The 20,804-nt window shown below is 34.2% G+C and overlaps 1 protein-coding gene across 22 annotated transcripts in view; it reads left to right on the top strand.

The window, feature by feature from the left end:
* DLG1 (discs large MAGUK scaffold protein 1) overlaps positions 1-20,804 on the top strand; it is a 282,135-nt gene that overhangs the window by 101,859 nt on the left and 159,472 nt on the right. For 4 of the 22 annotated variants that reach the window (XM_069475193.1, XM_069475192.1, XM_069475191.1 and 1 more), the window contains exon 1: positions 7,263-7,560. The exons of the other annotated variants lie outside the window; for them this stretch is intronic. In XM_069475193.1, the coding sequence (XP_069331294.1) occupies positions 7,327-7,560 (234 nt within the window). In that variant the 5' untranslated portion in view covers positions 7,263-7,326. Of the gene's footprint in view, positions 1-7,262; positions 7,561-20,804 lie in introns of those variants that run through there. 22 annotated transcript variants of the gene reach the window in all.

Below are 20,804 nucleotides of genomic sequence, written 5' to 3'. Positions count from 1 at the left end.
GTTTGAACTACACAGGTCCACCTATATGCAGATTTCTTTCAAACAAACATGGATTGAAAAAACCCAAGTGTACAGAGGGCCAACCTTTTGTATATACAGGGCCAACTTCAGGACTTCACATGCGCGGATTTGTATATACACAGATTTGGGTATACTTGGGCAGTCTTAAAACCAATCCCCCAAGTGTACCAAGGTACAACTGTACTATTACTATTTCTCAACTATGTTGAGATATTTTCCTGCACCACCACCATGCTGTGTTGAGGGTTTATTTATTTATTTTTTTTCCAGAGACAGGCTCTCACTCTGTTGCCCAGGCTGGAGTACAGTAGCATAACCATAATTCACTGCAGCCTCAAATTTCTGGGCTCAGGCAATCCTTCTGTCTTAGCCTCCAGGGTAGCTAGGACTACATACAGGTGTGCACCACCATGCCTGGCCAATTTTTAAAATTTTTTATGGAGATGGGTCTTGCTAAGTTGCCCAGGCTGGTCTTGAATTCCTAGCCATAAGCAGTCCTCCCACCTCAGCCTCCCAAAGTGCTGGAATTACAGGCATGAGCCTGTGTTGAGGTATTTTAAAGGCCTGGCTTGTATTGAGGTATTTTAAAGTAAATTTGTGACATTTCTCAAGTCTTGATTCTGGAGTGAGGCTTATTATTTCCAGTATTGATAGAAAGCATTATTAGTCTCATTCTCACTTGCTTCCTTAATCTGATTCATTTTTTTCTCTAATTTCCTTACTGTATGAGAATACAGTCAGTTTTACCTGATTCTTTTAGTATCTGTATTAAAATTCTCTTTTTCTTTGCATACAGTTACTTTTTGTGAATTTCATGATAAAAGATTATGTCCCCAACAGCTTTTTAAAGACAAATTTGACAGAGGCTTATTTAAAGGAGTATGTTACTAAAATTAAAATATCCTTTATCATCAGTTATAAGACACCTTTTTCATATTTTATCTTTTCTGAAGTTGGTATACCTTACAGGTGCTGGCATTTTATCATTGCCTTAGTTGAGTGACAGTATTTATGTAGTTGTATGTAAACCTTTGTTGATTCATTTTGGTAAGACCAAGAAAGTACTAGCATGAAGGAATCCTAGTGTACTGTGATAATAATCCAACTAGTCTCATTGAGAAGCAGCTGAAAACCTGACCATCTTTATAGGCCATTCTCTTGCTGTCTTTTTCAGTTTATTTTTTTTTGTTGGATATTAACAACAGCAGTCTCTGAAGCAGTTATAAATAATCCCCTGGGGCTGCTAAGTAAAGCAACTTGTGCCCCCCACCCTTTTGCCTGCCTGCTGTCTGATTTATATCTGGCAACTGAATTGATAAGGATTTTCATTCCCAGTAGAAGAAATTATCTAAATTCTCTTTATTCTATTTCTAAATTACGCTCTTTTCCTATTATGAACTTGTTACATACATTTTCTCGTGTATGTTTCCCATGTAATATTGTGTATCAAGTTTTTAAAAAACTTAAACTTTGAAAATTCAAAACTTGATACATAATATTACATAGTGTATTTGTACTATAATTTGATGAACATGTCTGATCCTTGATATTATTTTTATGAAACTTGTTTTGCAAAGAAAGCTGCAGTGAATAATCTTTGGACATAAAAAGTATTTGGATATCCTAGCACTCTGGGAGGCCGAGGTGGGCGGATCGTTTGAGCTCAGGAGTTCGAGACCAGCCTGAGCAAGAGCGAGACCCCATCTCTACTAAAAATAGAAAGAAATTATATGGACAGCTAAAAATATATATATAAAAAAAAATTAGCCGGGCATGGTGGTGCATGCCTGTAGTCCCAGCTACTCGGGAGGCTGAGACAGGAGGATCGCTTGAGCTCAGGAGTTTGAGGTTGCTGTGAGCTAGGCTGACGCCACGGTACTCACTCTAGCCTGGGCAACAGAGTGAGACTCTGTCTCAAAAAAAAAAAAAAAAAAAGTATTTGGATATTTCCTTTGGATGGATGTCCAGAAGTCAGATTACTGGGTCAAAAGCATATGAGCATTTTTTTAAGTTCTTGATACTTTTTGACAGATTGTGTTCTGATACAATTGTAATTTAAGAGTTATTAAGGCTATCCTGCTTGGGAAATTTCTTCCTCCCCTATTTCATTCATAGGTTACTTTGGCAGGTACCTCAGGAAATAATTATTTAAGGGGGTGGAATAGATAGGAGTAAGTAGGGATAATGGCAAAATGGTTAAAGTTCCTTTAACTTTCTGTTGGAAAACCAAAATTAAAGAAAAATAACTTATTTTGGCATAAGAAGGCAAATTTTAATGATTTTTTATTTTAATTGTGTAAAAACCAGAAAAATGTTAGAAGCTCAACAACGAAGTATATTTTATTTAAAATCTAGTGGTAGTTATCCTATTAGCAGCTTCTTTTTAAAAATAAAAACTAACATACGGAGCTTTCCCACTTTTAGTATTATGCTGTACATAGAACTTGGTATATGAATTATTATTTTTGTGATTTGAAAAAGTATCTTTGAATAGTAGTGATTTGCTGAGTTGAATGTAAATTAAGCACTGCGTCAGTCTTCACAATTCTAATAAAAGCTAATGGCAAAAAAATAAAATTTATTTAATAGATGCTTTAAAAATCAGCTGCTAGAATATTAGTTTTGTTTGTCAAGCAATACATGATTTTAGCAAACATTTATTAAACATACGCTAGTAATATTGTTAGACTTCAGTGATTAGTATTTTTTATGGAAAGATAGTTTATAACACTGTATGAAAAAATAGAGGGAGAAATTAAATTCTTAGAGTGTTCTGAAAAAAGCAAGTTGACATTTGAACAAGGTGTTGAAAGATGTGTGTAAGATGCCAAGTCAGAGGAGGAGCCAGTAGTTACTGAGGTAAATAAATGCGGTAGGAGAAGGATAATCAGAGGAAACTGTAGAACTGCATGAAAGTTCATAATATTATTGCTGTTACTTAAGGTGCTGATTAGACAATGAGGGCAGGGTGTAAAGGATCTCTATCTCGAGCTGATGAGTTGGCCCTATGAAGGGTTTGCCAGCATGAAACATGCTGTGAAGTAATCTTTTAGATTCTTGTGGTGGTGGTAGTTCTCCTTACTGAAATAATGAAATAAGATAGTGAATGAGATACTTTATTCAGGGCTTAATATAAAGGTAATTATGATTTTGTGATTTAAGATTCTGAAAGGGAAACTTTCTTGACAGTGTTGAGAAGAGTCACAAGAAAGAAATTTTAGGTATACTGATAAAAAATCCTAATTTCACAGAGAAGGATGTAGTGGGTAAATTTTGGGGTTGCATAGGAATAGTGTCAAGATTTCTAAAACTGAAAATAAGCTGGAAATTAGAAACAGCAGTCAAAATCTGGAGTTGAACAAACAAAACCCCAGCCTTTTTCCAAATAGATTGAAATCTAGATGAAGTGATAAGGAGGGCAATAGGTACATTATTAGGTATATGGGAGGTTGCAGGGAGCATTGAAGAAACAAAAGAATTCATATTTGGTTTGTCTTCAATGGCAAGGAAAATTGTGTTAAAACTAATATATGCAAAGTAAACATTGTTAACAGGGACTTGAAATCAAAGAGAAAACAGGTTAGATGAGCAGACGATTGTGCTAAATAAGTATATCTCTTAGCCAGGACATATTTCCTCTACTGAGTACTGAGAATACTCTAAAATGAAATCACTAGCAGCTCAGTAATTTTTCAAAAATTGTGAGTAATGGAGGTGGCAGGAAAATGGTCATAACTAAATATACACCTTTTGAACTGAATGCTGCAGGAATAGAATCTTTCCTGTTTTGAATATATAATGAGCACTTTTGAAATCATCTTTGTTCTTACATCTCTGGAACATATTAAAATGTTGAATTTTATCTGTTTTGGATGGACCTGGGGTACTAAAATGAGCACATAGAGTTTGCATATACAGTTTGACCACTAGATGGTGCTCATACAGAAGGAATTTGTGAATAAATAAATATATGTATATGAGATCAGGGTTTTTCTAGACAAATAAAAAATCCATGTTATTATATCAGTGTTTTCAGTTCAGTCATGTCTTATCTCAGTACAGTTGTATGTTTTGGAATTTAATAGCCCAATCACGTGGCCTTCTGGATCTTTGAGTGCAGCCTTTTGACTGAATCCAAACTTTTATAGAATAATAAAGGGATTTGTTCTGTGAAGTTTGGATTCGGTTGAGGGGAAGCACTTGGGGATCTGGAGGACCACATGTGGCCGTGAGGCTGCAGGTTCCAAGATTATAAAGGTAAAAGGGTAACAAAAATGCCTGTCATGTTGTATTTACAATGCCTTGGCTTTGTGGTTACTTAGTAATTGTTTTTACTTTTGTTTTTTAGTATTTCAGAGTTTCAATATTGTTTTTTCTCTCACCCTTTGCCTTTTAAAAATTTTCATTAAGATTATTTAATACTTAACCTTTGTTACTATACCTAAAGACTTCTGGGTTTGTGAGTTTGGAAGCATGTACAAGTATTTAAGGGCCTATGCTGTATAATCTTTTAACTGTCTTTACTTCCATTTAATGTTATAAAATAATATTCCTCAGAATCATTTCATAATTATATTTTGCATTATATAACAATCTACTGAACGAACTACTCAGTTTACTAAATTAAGCTTTCTCCTATTGTTTAGGCTATAATTCTACTATAAATTGTATTATTACTCTGTGAAAAAGAGAAATTAAAACTGTATAGGAAAAAGAATGTTAATTCTTTGTATATCATATTAAAATGTTAATAGTGATTCTTTTCCATGCCTTTTAATTCATTATTTTAAATAGATTTTCCAGGTTTTTCTATAATGAATTTAAATTTTGCTTTAATAAAGTTTATCTTTCATTTCTGCTACATAATATTTGAGGCTATTCTAAAGCAAAGAATAGTTGGTTGCCTTTCACTTCCCAAACAAATCATGTGAAACCAGTTGTGATTTTAGGTACATACATGGTTTTGTATGCATGTACTAACTACTGGCCAATGAATAAGGTGATCCTAGATTTTGTAGGTCAGATTGCAGGACATCTTTCTCAAAACTTGAAGTTGTTTTTTTTATGTGAATGCATTTTAATATGAAATTCATACATTGAGAAGTATTTCTTCCCTGTACTCTGGGGAAATACGGGATGGCGTGATATGTCAACTTTAGATTGTGCCCCCAAAGTCTTTGGCTCTCTAGAAGTCTATGTACACTAAAGGCTTACTATTCTGTCTGTATTGGTACTGTTTGCAACTTGAGGTAGGAGATTTGCATCCAACATTTGTATTCAGTAGCTTCATCCATACTAATCCAGAATAACAAAGCCAATATCAATTCTAGGGTTTTTCCCCCCTTTCCCTAGATTTTCATCAGAAATGAATCAAGGCACATATTTGGGGTCCAAACCAATTACTATAGCACTTGTATAAACTACACCAATCAATTCTTCATTAAGTCCCTGGTCCATAATAAAACTTGAATTTTTTTCCAAGAGATTTCTATTTTTTCCTTCAGAAGGGGGGATTCTTAGTTCTGTGTCCACCGTTTAATGTTTTCCTCTATTCCACTACCCCCAATTAGATAGAATCAATCTGTCTAGGGCAACAAAGTACCACTACTGCCTGCACAGTCCTTGGGAAGAAGCACCAAACTCTGTGCTATAATCTCTGTCATTAAACATTTCACCTCCAAGAGTCCCACATCACTTCTCAACCCTTTTTGGACTCACGTCTGTATCTTAGGGAAGGAACCATAGAGATGAAATTAGCATCTTTTCTGGCAGAGCCAGGAATGGAAATGGACCTCAAGGTTGTAGTTTGACAATGCTGCTTTCTGGTAGGCTTTATCTAGTTGGTACTGGTAAGCACAATAAACAAGATTTGGTCAGTCCACATCTAAAAAAAACACAGTTGAGGTTGGGACTTATGATGTTTTCTTATCAACTTAAAAACTGAATTACTCAACAATCAGTAAATTATCAAGTAGCATTTCTGTTCCTATACTATTTTTAAATGACCATATATTGTAATATATACTAATATAGCATAGTGTTAGGAGGACAGGTTTAAGAGTCTGTGGTTCTCAGACTTGAGAGTGCTTAGGAATCACTTAGAAAGCTTTTTAAAAATAAAAATTCCCAGGTCCCCTTACCCCTAAAAATTCTGACAGGGAGTGAGTATACCAATCTGCATTTTTAACTAGGACTCCAGGCAATTCTGAGGTTGACTACCATGTTGAGAAACACAGACCTACATATTAGATGTTAGAAATGTCCATTTAACAGCCAAACAATATTTTTTTGTGAACCAGAGTATTATTTAGGAAGAGTGCGATAAAACACATTTCACTGATTATGAAACAAAAAATTTATCAAAGTTAATTATTTTGCATTTTTACTAATTTATAACCTTGTAATCTTAATGTTTATAATATACTAGAGGGACAATACTGATAATTTCTTAACCATTCTTTTTTATCATACAAGTTCCAGAAGCCAAATATTTGTTTTGCTAATTAATCTGTTTCTGTCTCCAGACTCAATTATCAAAAGCATTAAAAAGCAGTATATTACATGAAATGTTAGTGCCCCATTATAAATAGATTGCCCTCTATCATTAGATCCTCAGAGTTTAATATGGATAGGACCTTTAAAAAATTTAGAACCAGTGCTAAATAATGTAAGATCCTTCCTGGTATAGAAATTTGTGTGTGAATGACAAAGGTTCTTTAAGTGAAATTATTTTAACAATCAGAACTGTTGGCAGAAAGAATCCTCTTGTATGTTTTAATTCAGTTCATATTTATAATTTATGTAAGCAGTGAAGATGCCATTGGATTTTACTACAGACTGTGATTGAAACTTGGTAATCCAGGGTTTCTCCACCCAGTGCATTAAATCAGGCAGCCCCACAGGGTCTTGGTAGTCCAATGTTTGTAACATCCTTCTTTACCTGCTAATCGACCTCACTTCCTGGATTTCAGTCCATCTAGTTATCAGCTAACAAAAGAACAGCTTTCGGTTCCTGCAGACGCTGGTGAAAAAATAATCATGAGAAAGAAATCTACCTTATGTCGTCTTTTTTGTCTGCAAAAATAAACTCAGCCATCATACAGCTAACAGGTACAGAGGGAAGATACAAGCTTTTTCATAGGAAGAAATTACCGAGAAAATGAGCATCATTTCTCAAGGTTTTTATTTTCCCTGATCTACAAGTGATGCTGCTGTAATTCTAGCTGCAGTTTTTACCGATCATTCACCACTCAGCAGCTGGTAGAGAAGTAAGACTGCTTGGCAACCACCTGCAGGGCTGCAGAGATGAATTACATTTTCGGAAACAACACACTTCTGTACTCTCGCGGCAGTCGAGGAGGCAATACTAGCTCTAGCCATGGCTCAGTAGGCCCAAAGCAGAAACACTGGGCAAAAAAGGGTTCATCAGATGAACTGCAAGCTGAGCCAGAACCTTCACGCTGGCAGCAGATAGTTGCATTTTTCACTCGAAGACATAGCTTTATTGACTGCATCTCGGTAGCCACCAGCTCCACCCAGGTAACATACCACTTGTTGAAATTATTTTCAATATATTTCTGTTCACATTTGCTTTGTAAAAATGTCTTAATATAGATTTCTTATTATTTAAAAAAAGAGTCTTATGCACTGAAAACTTGGATGTGCAAAAATGTATGTTTGCAGTCCATCTATGCAGGTCTTTAGCACAAAAGGAGGAACAAAAAATATTTTCCCTTATGCTCTTATGTAATGCCAGGCAAAACAGTCTCAGATTCTATTGAATGACTACTCTAAAAATATAAAACCATTGGTACATAAAATGTAAATTAATAATGCTTATCTCCTTATTTTTAGACTGTGTTAAATGCTATAGAGTAGATATCTGACCAAAGAAAATACTTGTTTAGTGTTTGTATGTTATTAGATAACCTTAGGGAGATTGTTATTGTAAAGAAACAGAAGATAATTTGAAATATTTTCATTTTCCAGTGTTTTGAGAATAGATTAAATTTAATACAGTTGGCTAGTATTGTGTATACTTACATATTAGTTGTATTAAATTATGGCTTATTCAAGGGACTCAATGAATATTTCCATTTCTGTAAATATATATTATCTAGGGTTAATTTGAAGTCAGTAAACTTGTATGATTACACAGTCATGGGAATATTTTTTTCACATATTCAAATCACAGTTTAAAGAGATGAGCAAACACTAAAAGTCTCCCAAATTAAAAAAAAAAATCTCGTAAAACCACTTCTTTTTGAGGAAATAATGTTGAGTATAGGAAGAAAAATATAAAGTAAAATTAATAATTGTTTGAATGAAATACCTATTGTTTGGTATAAGGGTGGATTGGGGGAAATATTCATATTTTAAAGTCTATTTTTAAACAGATATTCAACTTTCATAAAAATAAAAGGATAACTAGTCTAATTTAAAAGCAAGTTGAAAATACTTTTGCCCTTTGACATCAATGATACTTAAATTAACAAAACACATACCTACACATTCCTTAGGGCCTTTTAAAAATACATTCCCTTGAAGCCATCTTTTTTTTAAATAATTAGAAGCAGCACAATAAACATAAACTGCAGCTATCAACAGTTTTATATTTCTTTATATATTCCTAACATTTCTTTATTGTTTCTGTTGCTAAAATAGCCTTTAATGGTTTTGATTTTAAAATGGTATCAAATTTCTTAAATAAGAAATTCTACTTATTTTTCTTACATGTTTGAGAGAAATGGAATTACTGTAATAGGGAGAGTTGTTATTTTTGTGTAGGCACTGAGGTTACTGACAATCAAAAGTTATTTAGGGGCAATGATTGATTTAATTCTTAAATTGAATACTGCCCCAAGATTTAACAAACTTGATTTTGACTACAATTATATATATGAAAAAGAGATGCAAAGACAAAAGGTTGGCATTGTTATTCATTGTAGATTAATATTAACTGATATATTCCATTGCCAACAAGATATATTTAAAACTTTATATATAAATACATATACATTACTATACATATGTATATACACTAGCATTGCTATATCTGTAATTCATCTTATTAAAGGACATACAAATGAAAAGACAGGAAAAATAGTTCATGTATAAAACTATTGAAAGCATAGAATTACATTATAGTTAGGAGTTGGAGCAAAAAGTTGCTATCATATTGCACTAAAATGACCTCTATTTGCTATTGATGCTACAAAGCCATTTTAAATTTTATCCTCCCACCCAGTTTGCTTCAGATGATTCCTGTGTAGTGATAAGTGAGTTTTTATTTCTTTCGTTCCTCTCTTCTGATACTCATGTTGTCTTTTTCATTACCTTTGTATTTTTTCTCTAGAAGTATAGATATTAGGTCAGAGGTTTAGTTTCTATTTCTCCTGCTCTGGAGTACCAGCATTTCATTTTTCATTTCATACCTTTTTCTAATTGATGAATTGGATAGTTTATATATTCAAGTCTTTTGTTATAACTCACTGGAGTTCATTATACAGGATAAAATATAATGGGACCGAGAAAGAGCTTTAGACATAATTGGATCTTAGTTGATGCTAGAATACATTTTTCTATTTTACCTACTGACTCATGGCTAGCAGTTTTATTTTGTAGCACCGGAGGGATTTGTTCATTGTTGGAAACAAAGTAGATTGATGAAATTTCATAATTTTTTGAGCAGGTGCTGTATAGCTCTGAATTTAATAGTCTTAGTGTTTTGTACTGTGATTGATAATAAGCAGAGGTCTCTATTTCACTGTTGTCAGAAAAACTCTGTTCTAAGATTTGATAGAAAGATTAAATGAATCTAATTCCCTATGACTAGGCATGTGATACTTTTAGCAGATTGGAGAGTTGTTATTAAATCAAGTTACAGTAGTATGAAAATCATTACTCTAGTTTAATACCCCCCAAATATCCACTGTAAATTTAAAATGCCTTTACTTATTTTACAGAGTAATTTAAATTGCTTGTCTGTTGGAGGTATTCATTTTCATCACTAAGATTCTGTGCCAGGTTCTACTGTAATATGTGGAACTTAGTAGGATGTCATTAATGTTTTTTGAATGATAAGGAAACCAAGTGGTTATAAACTTTTGTAAGAAACCCAGCTTCTAGGGTAGGACTTGGCACATAGTTGGTGCTTAGTAAATCTTTATGGAATTAATTAATTGCTATTTCCATCACCTGGAATGTTTTATCTCTTGGCCTTCCAAAATATGGCACCCAATCTGACACTTCTTGGGTACCTATATTTATTGGATCTGCTCTCTTCCCTCACACGTACCTTTACTTTTTCACAGCAGCCCATCTGTTCACATCCCTTTTCTTCCCCTCCATTCTTCATATTATCCTCAAAGTACACAAATCCCCCATGCACCTGATTTCCTTACCCAATAGCGTTAACCATATAGCTTACAAACTGTCTCTAATTTTTATCATTTGGTTGTATCTCAAAAGTTTACATTGTGCGTTTTGGGAGGCTTATTTTGTTTTTTAATACTCAATTAAGATGAGTTTCTCATATTGTTTATGTCCTTAATTTTGAACTGTTGATATAATATAGGAAAAGTGGCCTATGCATTGTCAAGCCCTCCTTGGTTTCTCACCCTCAGTCTCCCTCCTATTCTTGCATTTAGGATCACTTGACACCAGTCTACCAAGTCCTATTTGGTGTACTCAGCCCTGTTCCAATCTAGGACTAATTTTTATATTCAGTGGGGTTTTGAAGAACTCTATCATGTTGCTTCTAGACTTTGCTACTTGATTACCTCTTAGGTGAAAAGTTTTATCTACTTGGTGATATCAGCATTTATTAATGACAGTGGTAATCATGTAAACTATGAATATCTGTGAAGTGTTAGATCACTTTGAATGTGCTTAGCAACTATTCATATATTTTGTACTATTTAAAAATTCCTAACAGTATTTAAAAACTCCTAAAAATTCCTAACAATGAATAGCAACTATTCATATAATTTAGACTATTTAAAAATTCCTAACAATTCCTAACAAAAATGTATTTTGAATTATAAATATTCAGAAAGGTTCCCCCAAAACAATTGACATGCCAAATTAAGCCAAAGCAACAAATTTCTATTCTTAGGAGTGAATCAAACGGACATAATGACTTGTTAGAATTGAAATCGAAATATAAAATTTTCACTAGAGTAGATATTAGCCACATGAGTTGAATAATCTACATAGAGGAAAAACCCTGCCCTGAATTAAAATACAGGGAAACACTATTCAAATACCCATATGGAAAAATATATAGGCTAATTTGTATAAAAAGAATACTATTTGTCCTAAACAAGTGCATTCTGAATTATAGAGGATTTAATATTTTTAGGGCTACTCATTGTACTTCTTGTACAAAAAGGAAAAAAATGAGATAATAATATCAAAATGATTGAATTCTATTAAATGATTTAATATATATATATAACATACTTAGAAATAGCACCTGTCACATAGTAAGTGCTACTTTAGAGTTAGGTGCAGCTATTATTATTTTATTTTTATATTGCTTAACTCTGATAGTATATGGACAAATTCAAATATAGATAATCAGAAATTACAGCACCTAGGGTAGCGCAGCACATTCAAACATTCAGTAAATATTATTGACTGAATAAGTTAATTATAAGTGCAAGCTGTCCACTTTGTTAAGAACCATAAATCTCAATATCTTTAAGGATAAGATTTAAGGGAGAGGATCCTCAAAGAGCCCCTTAAATTCTTGGTGAGACCACCAATTTTCTGACCTTTCCTTCCCTCCTCCCTTCAAGTTGCTAAAAGCCAATCACAAGTAGACGACTAAATTTAATTGCTTATCTATCCAGCTCTTACCAGGCTCCCCCAAACATATATCATAAGGACTAATCTTAGATTCTACATCCATTTTAGCCTCAGTCACCACAAAAGGTCTAAACCTTCCAGATTAGTCTCTTATTTCCTTATCCCTTTGTGACTCTGGTATATCCCTAATCTGTCTTAAACTCCCATTTATCTGTAATCACCCAAACCTGTTCTCTCAGCCCTTTGGAGCTTCTAGTTTGTCATCAGTAGAATCTCCTTTATCTGCCACCTTTTCTGTGATGGTTCATCTCACCTTTTTTTCCTCTCATGTAAGCCTGGCATTCCCCTGAGAATACTGTTTTTCTTTTATTTTTTTTATGGCCCTCACAAAATGTGAGACTTTTGCCTTTCATACCCCTATACCATGGGACCAACAGATTGAGTTAATGTCTTTCTTTGCTTATCGTTGATATTTTATGGATAATTGTACCTAGTATTTTCTACTTTTCCTCCTTTTCTAGTCATCTGCATGTCTTCCAATCACTCTTACTCATTGATGGTTTGTTTAAACACCTGATTAACTATCTTTTCTCTGCCTACTACTCCTGTAATCATTCTTAGTGATTTTTAACATCCTTGCATGATCCATCCAAAATCTTTACTTCTCAGTTCTCTGGTATCTTTAACTGTAGGAATCTTGTTTTTTCTTTCACTTGAGTGACCCACTTAAATGATTATATTCAAGACTTTCTCATTACCATCAACTGTACCACTTAAGTAATCTCAGTTGCAAGCATGTTAAACTATTTGACTAGCACTTCCTTTGTTTTCAGCTCACTTCCTTTAGTACCTCCACTACAATGATCTTTTTTTAACTCTCTCAAGACCACTAGCTTACCTTTTTATTATCTGTTGCCCCTTTTTTGTGTTGTCAGTTCCCTCTATGCCTTGCTCAAATTCCATGGTCCATGACTGTAGACACTACCTTTCCTAATCTCAACTCTCTTGCCCTTCTGTAACTACTTCAGTAAGATCCAACCTTAGTTTATTGCAACTCTGCCTCCTCTGCACCAACTCCCAAACTGCCCATTAAACTTCTGGTACCTATTTCCTTGCCCTTATTCTCAATTGACAATCTTGCTCTATGTTCCAGCCTGTTAAAATAAATGAACTAGGTTCCTAAAGCCCGCCCTTCACTTATATACTAGATCGTAGTCCCTTTGACTAGTAAGGACTTCTGAAATTCTCTCCTCTTTTCTGCATCATCTGTCTTTCCCTCTATACTGGATAATTCCCATCAGCATACATACTTACTGTGATACTTTGTGATACTTGGCAGTAAAACAAACAAATAAAACCCCTCTGTGTGAAGTACAGATTATCAAATCCAACGGTCAATTCTCATTCTTCATTTTACTTGGCCCACAACAGCTTTAAACACAATTGATTACTTCCTCCTTTAAATTCTTTTCTCTCCTTTGACTCCAGGACACTGCTCTTCTAATATTCTACCAACCTCAGTGTCTTTTATAGTATCCTTCTTTTTCCTACTGATAAATGTTAAGAGTGCCTCAGGGCTCAGTCTTTGAACTTCATTCTTGTTATACTCACATTTCAGTCAAGATTTCTATCTTTAGCCCAGAGCTAATCCTTTTACACTACACTTGTATATCTAACTTCCTACTCAGTATCTCCACTTAGGTTAAGCATCTTAAAGTTAACATTAAAAAAAATTCTAATTTTATTCCTCTCTCATCTTCTTCATTCAGTGTGTGCTATTCACTGAGATGCTGAAGAAGACAAAAACCCTTGGAATCATCTTCTATTCCTTTTTCCTTTGCTCCACATCCAGTCTAATAGCAAACCCTGTTGGCTTTATGTTGAGGATATATTTATGATCTGGCTACTTCTCAACACTTCTGCCACTACTGATCAATTAATTTGTTGCCTGAACTATAGTAGTGGACATCTAACTGCTCTCCTGTCTCCATTCTTTCCTTCCACTAAGGTAGCACGCCTTTACTCCAAACATTACTCTGTCTTACCTTTTTTTGTTTTTCTTCATACCACTTAGTATTACCTGATTCTTTTTTTATCATAAATTTTCTGTCTGTTTATTTCACAAGTCTGTCAGCTCCGTGTTGGGTGTGTTTTCTGTTATTTTATTGCTGTACCCCAGTTTCTATAACAGTGGCTGGCACATAGTAGATAACCAGGAAATATTTGATGAATAAATGAAAAGACAGGGACAGACCAGCTTATACAAAGGAAGGCCAAAGCAGGTGTGTTTATCTATCTTCTCCCTTAGACCTTCTGTCAGCATGTGTCACACTTTTTATCTAGCGTTATAATGATCCTCTAGCTCATCAGCTAAATAATCTTTTTTTTACCCCTCTGAGAATGGAATGCACACAAGGAGATGAGGCAGGGGGAGAAGAGAAGAGAAACCATTCAATTTCCTTATAACTAGGATAACTATATAACTCATAGGCCAAAGTAGGGTACTTTTAATGAAAAGAGGGAATTATTATTAATTAAAGTGGGACAACAGGCATAAATACAGACTTCCCAGATAAGCAAAGGCATATGGTCACCCTGTTTATAACTATTTATCTTGATTATTCCCACCAGGCTACAGATCTATATATTCACACCAAGACATCTCCATCTTTCACCATCTTGGATTGACTTAACCTTGTTGTCTGTACATATTTCATGTGTTTGGTATCATGCCTAGTGATAGTTGTGTTTTGAAGTGATATATATATATATATATATTTATTTCATCTCTAAGGAATGAATTGTTTTTATTCAGTAGTGTAGTGCCTTTGTATTAAATTAGAAATATATAGATTAGGTAGAAAATCTTCTTAAAGTACTTTGGAAATGCTGACTCTGACTGATGCTAGGTGGTTTTCTAGGGGAATGGGTAGAAATAGTTTACTTTGGTATTGACTAACCAGACAACCAAAGTTAGGATAAAAACTCTGTTGTACTGGTTGTGAGATGCTAACTCTTGGCAGAGACATTTGTTTCTTAATTTCCCACTCAAAAGGCTGCTAACTTTGTAAGGTTAACACTATGACTCATATTTAGAAATTGATTGTTCTTTTTTCACATGAAAAATATTGTAGAATATATTTTGTATCTCCATTTTCTGGAAATTGTTTACGGAGCATCTATATGTATTTACTCAAAAATATGTTTTGTTTTGTTTTGTAGAGACAGGGCCTCACTTGCTGTCACCCAGGCTGGTGTGCAGTGGAGTGATCATAGCTCACTGTAACCTTGAGCTCCTGGGCTCCAGCGATCCTCCCACCTCAGCCTCCCAAAGTGCTAGGATTATAGGCATGAGCCACCACACTTAGCCTTCAAAAATATGCTTAAACAATGTTTAAGAACCAGTCATTTGTACAATTGGACACTTCGGAAAAATGAAGATTAAACAAAAAGTAATTGTTTATAATGGTTGTATAAGCTTTTAAAAATAAAAAATTGACCATACAATCCAGCAGTTTCACTCGTTCGTATATACCCATATGAATTAAAAACTTATATATATACAAAAACCCACACATTGGTGTTTATAGCAGCTTTGTTCATAATTGCCAAAAGCAATCAGTATGTCCTTCAGTAGGTAAGTGGATAAAGTGTGGCATGTTTAGGCAATGAAATATTATTCAGCACTAAAAAGAAATGAGCTATCATTTTTTTATATATATATATATATATACATATATACACACACACACACACACACACACATTCTGGAAAATGCAAAATAGTGGAGACAATAAGAAAAGAGGATGAATAGGAGGAGTACAGAGGATTTTTAGGACAGTGAAACTATTCTGTATGGTACTACAGTGATGGAAACATGTCATCAAACACTTATCAAAACCCAAAGACTATCCAACCCCAAGAGTGAACCGTAATATAAACTATAGACTGTGGGTGATAATGATATGTCAGTCTAGGCCGATTGATTGTAACAAATGTACCATTCCAGTGCAGGGATGTTGATAGTGGGAAGTCTGTGTGTGTTGGCAGAGGGTATATGGAAACTTGCTGTACTTTCTACTCAATTTTGCTGTGAATCTAAAACTACTCTAAAAAATAAAGTCTATTAGAAAATACAAAATTGGTATCTTGGTGTAGATTAGATTGGCTTAGTTCGAAGAACTAAATAAGTGAAATTTGTTACATAAGCTCTTTATAAATTGGAAATGTGTTCATCTTTGTATCTTCTACATAGTATCTTAATTGTTAGATGACCCTTCTGTCAAAGACAAATAGGCAAAAAGAAAGAAATTTCACAGACCGTAATGTATATATTTCTAATATGTTCAAACAAGTTTTTTTAAGTTAACCTTTAAAATAATATGTTAATAATAGTGCTGAAAAATGACTGACCCACATGCTCATGGGGTCAGGGCAGAAGTCAGCCTAGGTAACATTTTTGCCCTCTGTTTATTTTCAAGCTGTTTGTTTTCATGAGAATTGTACTTCATACCTTTTATCACAACTATAATTCAGTAGCCAATGGGGTAATGATTTTATTTTATATCAGCTGCTAAATCATTAGCTTCACAAGAGCTGGTACTACAAGGTGTGTGTTTTTTTCTTTTGTATCTCTAGAGCCTAGCATGGAGAATGCACTATATAAACATTTGTCAAATGAATAAACAAATGTTATATGGGTGTTTAATCTGGTGATGGCTAAGAGGAAGTTTGGAGCTTCTAAATATGACTTGGCCACTGTATAGTTCCCAACCCATTTTTATGTAGAACTGTGGCTTAAAAATTAGCAAGTCTGCATTATAGGATTTTGTAAGATCACGTGTATTTCTCAAGTAATCCAAAGCCCTCTGTGAAAAAAATTGTGAGGCATATATATTCTTACACATCTGAAGGACTTAAATTCTAATCATTAAAATTTTACTTAGTATCAGTTTCTTTAAAGATCTTTCATATGTTATTCTTTGTACTTCCTGGCACTGTTATTTAGATAACATTTTGAGTCTTCCATTTTTATATCAAAGTTTAGAATTTTGATAAAGGTAAAAATAGTTGTTCCAACCATGTGGAGAACAGTAGCCTACAATTATCACTTTTTAAAAGAAACTTTAAATAAACCAACTGATATGATATTTTACAGGCTTATGCAAATCAATCATTAAAGACTGGACCTATTTTGTGTAAGTTGCAAACCAACTGGCTATGTCATCTGGGAGCAGTAGAATTTTAAGAGAAGCCTAAACACAACTTCTGCCCCTGGATAAATTTATTTAAAAGATTTTTTGCTTCTTCACCGCTTAACAAGAGCCCCACCTGTTCATTCTTTAATAAACCCCAATTTGGTCACATTTCTGAACAGTATTTTCAGTATTTGTGAGATCTAAACTCTATTGACACAACCGGCTCAGGAGTGTGAAGAAGTAATAGTTATGACAGAATGGAACCAACTGATTGCGTTACAGATTTTTTGTTGGTTTTGAGAAGAAGAATTGGAAATTATAACCTGGGATTTAAATTAAAACAGACCTCATCCTCATATTTCTGTATTTAAATCTGAATATATTAGGACCAGCTAATTTATCAAAGGGTTATAAATTTGGAAATAAATCAAATCAAAAGTATTTTGGAAGATAGAGGAAAAACAAGATGCATATCACTCTTAAGACGTAATGGCTTCAGCTATACTAAATACCATAGCAGGATTTTGGAGGGGGAAAAAAAAGACAGAACAAATATCATTCTAATCACTTTTTTCCAAACTGGAAGGCTATGTACAGTATAGAGGCTAATTTCTTTCAATTATAAGAGCACAGCTTATATTATGTAGACTTTTTTTTTTCTAAAAGTATTTTAAGGAACTCTAGATGAAACTTGAAATTTCCATATATATTTCTTTTCTTTTTTAAATTGTCACTTTCATGTTTGGGGGAAGAGGAGTTGCTTATTTTTATCAAAGATGAAGCATTGCAACAGAGTTGAACCAACTATAGCTAGTGAAAGCTAATATAGGGATCTTGAGTTCACTTTCTATTTTTTCATTGATTTATTCAGCCTTTTTTTTTCTTTTTAAAAAAGCATCTAAAGCAGGGGTTAGCAAACTACAACCTGCAAGCCAAATAAATGTAGCCTGCCACATGTTTTTGTAATTAAAGTTTTATTGGAACACAGCCATGCCTATTTGTTGTGTATTGTCTATGGCTACTTTTGAGCTACAGCAGCAGAGTTGAGTAGTTGCAACAAAAACTGCATGGCCAGTAAAGCTTTTTTGTTTCAGAAAACATTTGCCAACCCCTGACCTAAAGATTGATGGAGTATTTATTTCTTTTGGGGGGTATTATGTATTGTCTTTGCAGTAAAATACAGTGGTAATGATAAAGACAAAATAAAACAGTTTTTCAGCTATTTTAAAGAGACTGTGAAGAATACTGGTTAAGCCTACTGTCTTTAGAGGATGATGGCCTGGTTTTATTTAAGTCTCATTCTGCCATTTACTACCAGTGGCACCTTGAGGGAAATTACCTAAATTCTGAGTCTGTTTCCTAATCTGTGGAAAATGGGGATGAGAATGTTATCTGCATCAAGTTGAGTGAGAATTAAGTGAGACAATACATGCAAAGTACTTACAATGCCTGACATCACTAAGGTCATCATCATCATCTTTACCAACACCCTCACAGCCACCACCATCATTGGTTCCACAAAATTAATCCGGCCTTTCAAGTGAGGAATCTAGAGATGTGAAGAAGCAATCTGATTACAGAATGATAAAGAACTATGTCTTAGCAACCTTGATAGGGTAGAGCAAGGAAAACAAACACCACAGCAATTATTTTAAGAGAAGAATGTAATGTAGGGGATTGGGTAGGTACATCCTGAAGCAGCTACCTTCTAAGAGAACAAAGGACCCAAATTGAGATTAGCAGAACCTAGATTTCAGAGGAAGGGTACTACAGGTTTTAAATATGAGCTCTCATTGAGAAGATTCATTTTCTAATGCAATTTGAAAACAAAATAGATGAAAATCTTTTGAGCAAATGTACTTGACCAAGATATGTTTATTTTCACACAGGACATTATTAGATAATTTGTTATTACTAGATAGAGAATGAGATGAAACAGGCAAGTTTTTGGCATTTTTATAGTTTCAAACTTCTGAGATCAAATGATAGAACATCTTGAACACCTTCTGATTGGCAGTGGCTGCCCAAGAACACAGAAAGAACCTTTTAGCAATGTCTGCTATTCATATATTTAATAGCATGGAAAAAAAGGAGTAGGGGAGGGATGAGTGTACCCAAATCTATTTCCTAAGTCATTTTAGAGTGCTGATGAAATTGACCTCTTTTGGTAGTCACGTGGTTTCTTTCACCCAATAAGCATGTAAAATACTTCCTATGTGCACTTTTCTAGGCTATGGGCATGCAGGATTAAACAGAACAGAAATCCCTGCTGTTACAGATTTTATATTAAAGTAGGGGAATAGAGGCGAGGTACAGTGGCTCACACTTATAATCTGAGCAGTTTGGGAGGCTGAGGTGAGAGGATTGTTTGAGCCCAGGAGTTCAAGATTAGCCTGGGCAACATAGCGAGATGCTGCCTTTACAAAAAAATTTTCTTTTAATGAACCCTTTGTGGTGGTGTACACCTGTAGTCCTAGCTACTTGGGAGGCTGAGCCAGAAGGATTCCTTGAGCCTAGGAGTTGGAGGTTGCAGTGAGCTGTGGTGACACCACTGCACTCTAGCCTGGGCAATGGAGTAAGACTTTGTCTCCAAAAAATAAAAAAAAATACAGGAAGACAGGTAATAAATATAAGTAGGTAGAATACAATCACACGTCACTTAATGACAGCAGTGTGTTCTGGGAAATGTGTTAGGTGATTTTATCACCGTGCGAACATCATAGAGTATATTTACACAAACCTAAATGGTACAGCCTACTACACACCTAAGCTGTATGGTATAGCTATTGCTCCTAGGCTGTAAAACCTGTACAGCATATTACTATACTGAATAGTATAGGCAATTGTAACACAATGGTTAAGTGTTTGTGTATCTAATCATACCTAAACATAGAAAAGGTACAGTAAAATTACAGTATAAAAGATAGCATGATAAATACAGTAAAAAATAAAATGGTACACCTATATAGGGCACTTACCATGAATGGAGCTTACAAGACTGCAAGTCGCTCTGGGTGAGTCATTGAGTGAGTGGTGAGTGAATGTGAAGGCCTAGGACATAACTGTACACTACTGTAGACTTTATAAACACTGTACACTTAGCTACACTAAATGTATAAAAATTTCTCAGTTAATTAACCTTTTTTACTTTATAAACTTTTAAATTTTTAACTTTTTGATTCTTCTGTAATAACATTTAGCTTAAAACACAAAAACATTTTGCAGCTATACAAAAACATTTTCTTCCTTTATATCCTTATTATGTAAGCTTTTTTCTATTTTTAAAACTTGTTAAAAACTTTTTTGCCAAAACAAAGAAACAAGCACACACATTAGCCTAGGCCTCCATAGGGTCAGGATCATCAATATCACTGTTTTTCTACCTCCATATCTTGTCCCACTAGAAGGTCTTCAGGGTCAATAACGTGTGGGCTGGCTGTCATCTCCTATGATAACAATGCCTTCTACATGAGTACCTCCTGAAGAACTGAGTCTGTTTTACAGTTAACTTTATTTTTATAAGTAGGAGTACATCCTAATGGTAACAATTATAGTAAATACACAAATCAGTAACATAGTTTATTATCATTATCAAGTATTATGTACTGTACATAATTGTATATGCTATATTTTTATACAACTGGCAACTGGTTTGTTTATACCAGCCTTTCCACAACCACATGAGTAATATGTTAACTGTGACTTATAGCAGCTACAATGTCATTAGAGGATAGGAATTTTTCAGCTCCATTATAATTTTGGGGGACCACCATC

This window comes from Eulemur rufifrons, chromosome 7, assembly GCF_041146395.1.
Source record: "Eulemur rufifrons isolate Redbay chromosome 7, OSU_ERuf_1, whole genome shotgun sequence".
Taxonomy (NCBI): Eukaryota; Metazoa; Chordata; class Mammalia; order Primates; family Lemuridae; genus Eulemur; species Eulemur rufifrons.
The sequence above is the reverse complement of the archived record's forward strand: the minus strand, read 5'-3'. Positions and strand labels throughout refer to the sequence as shown.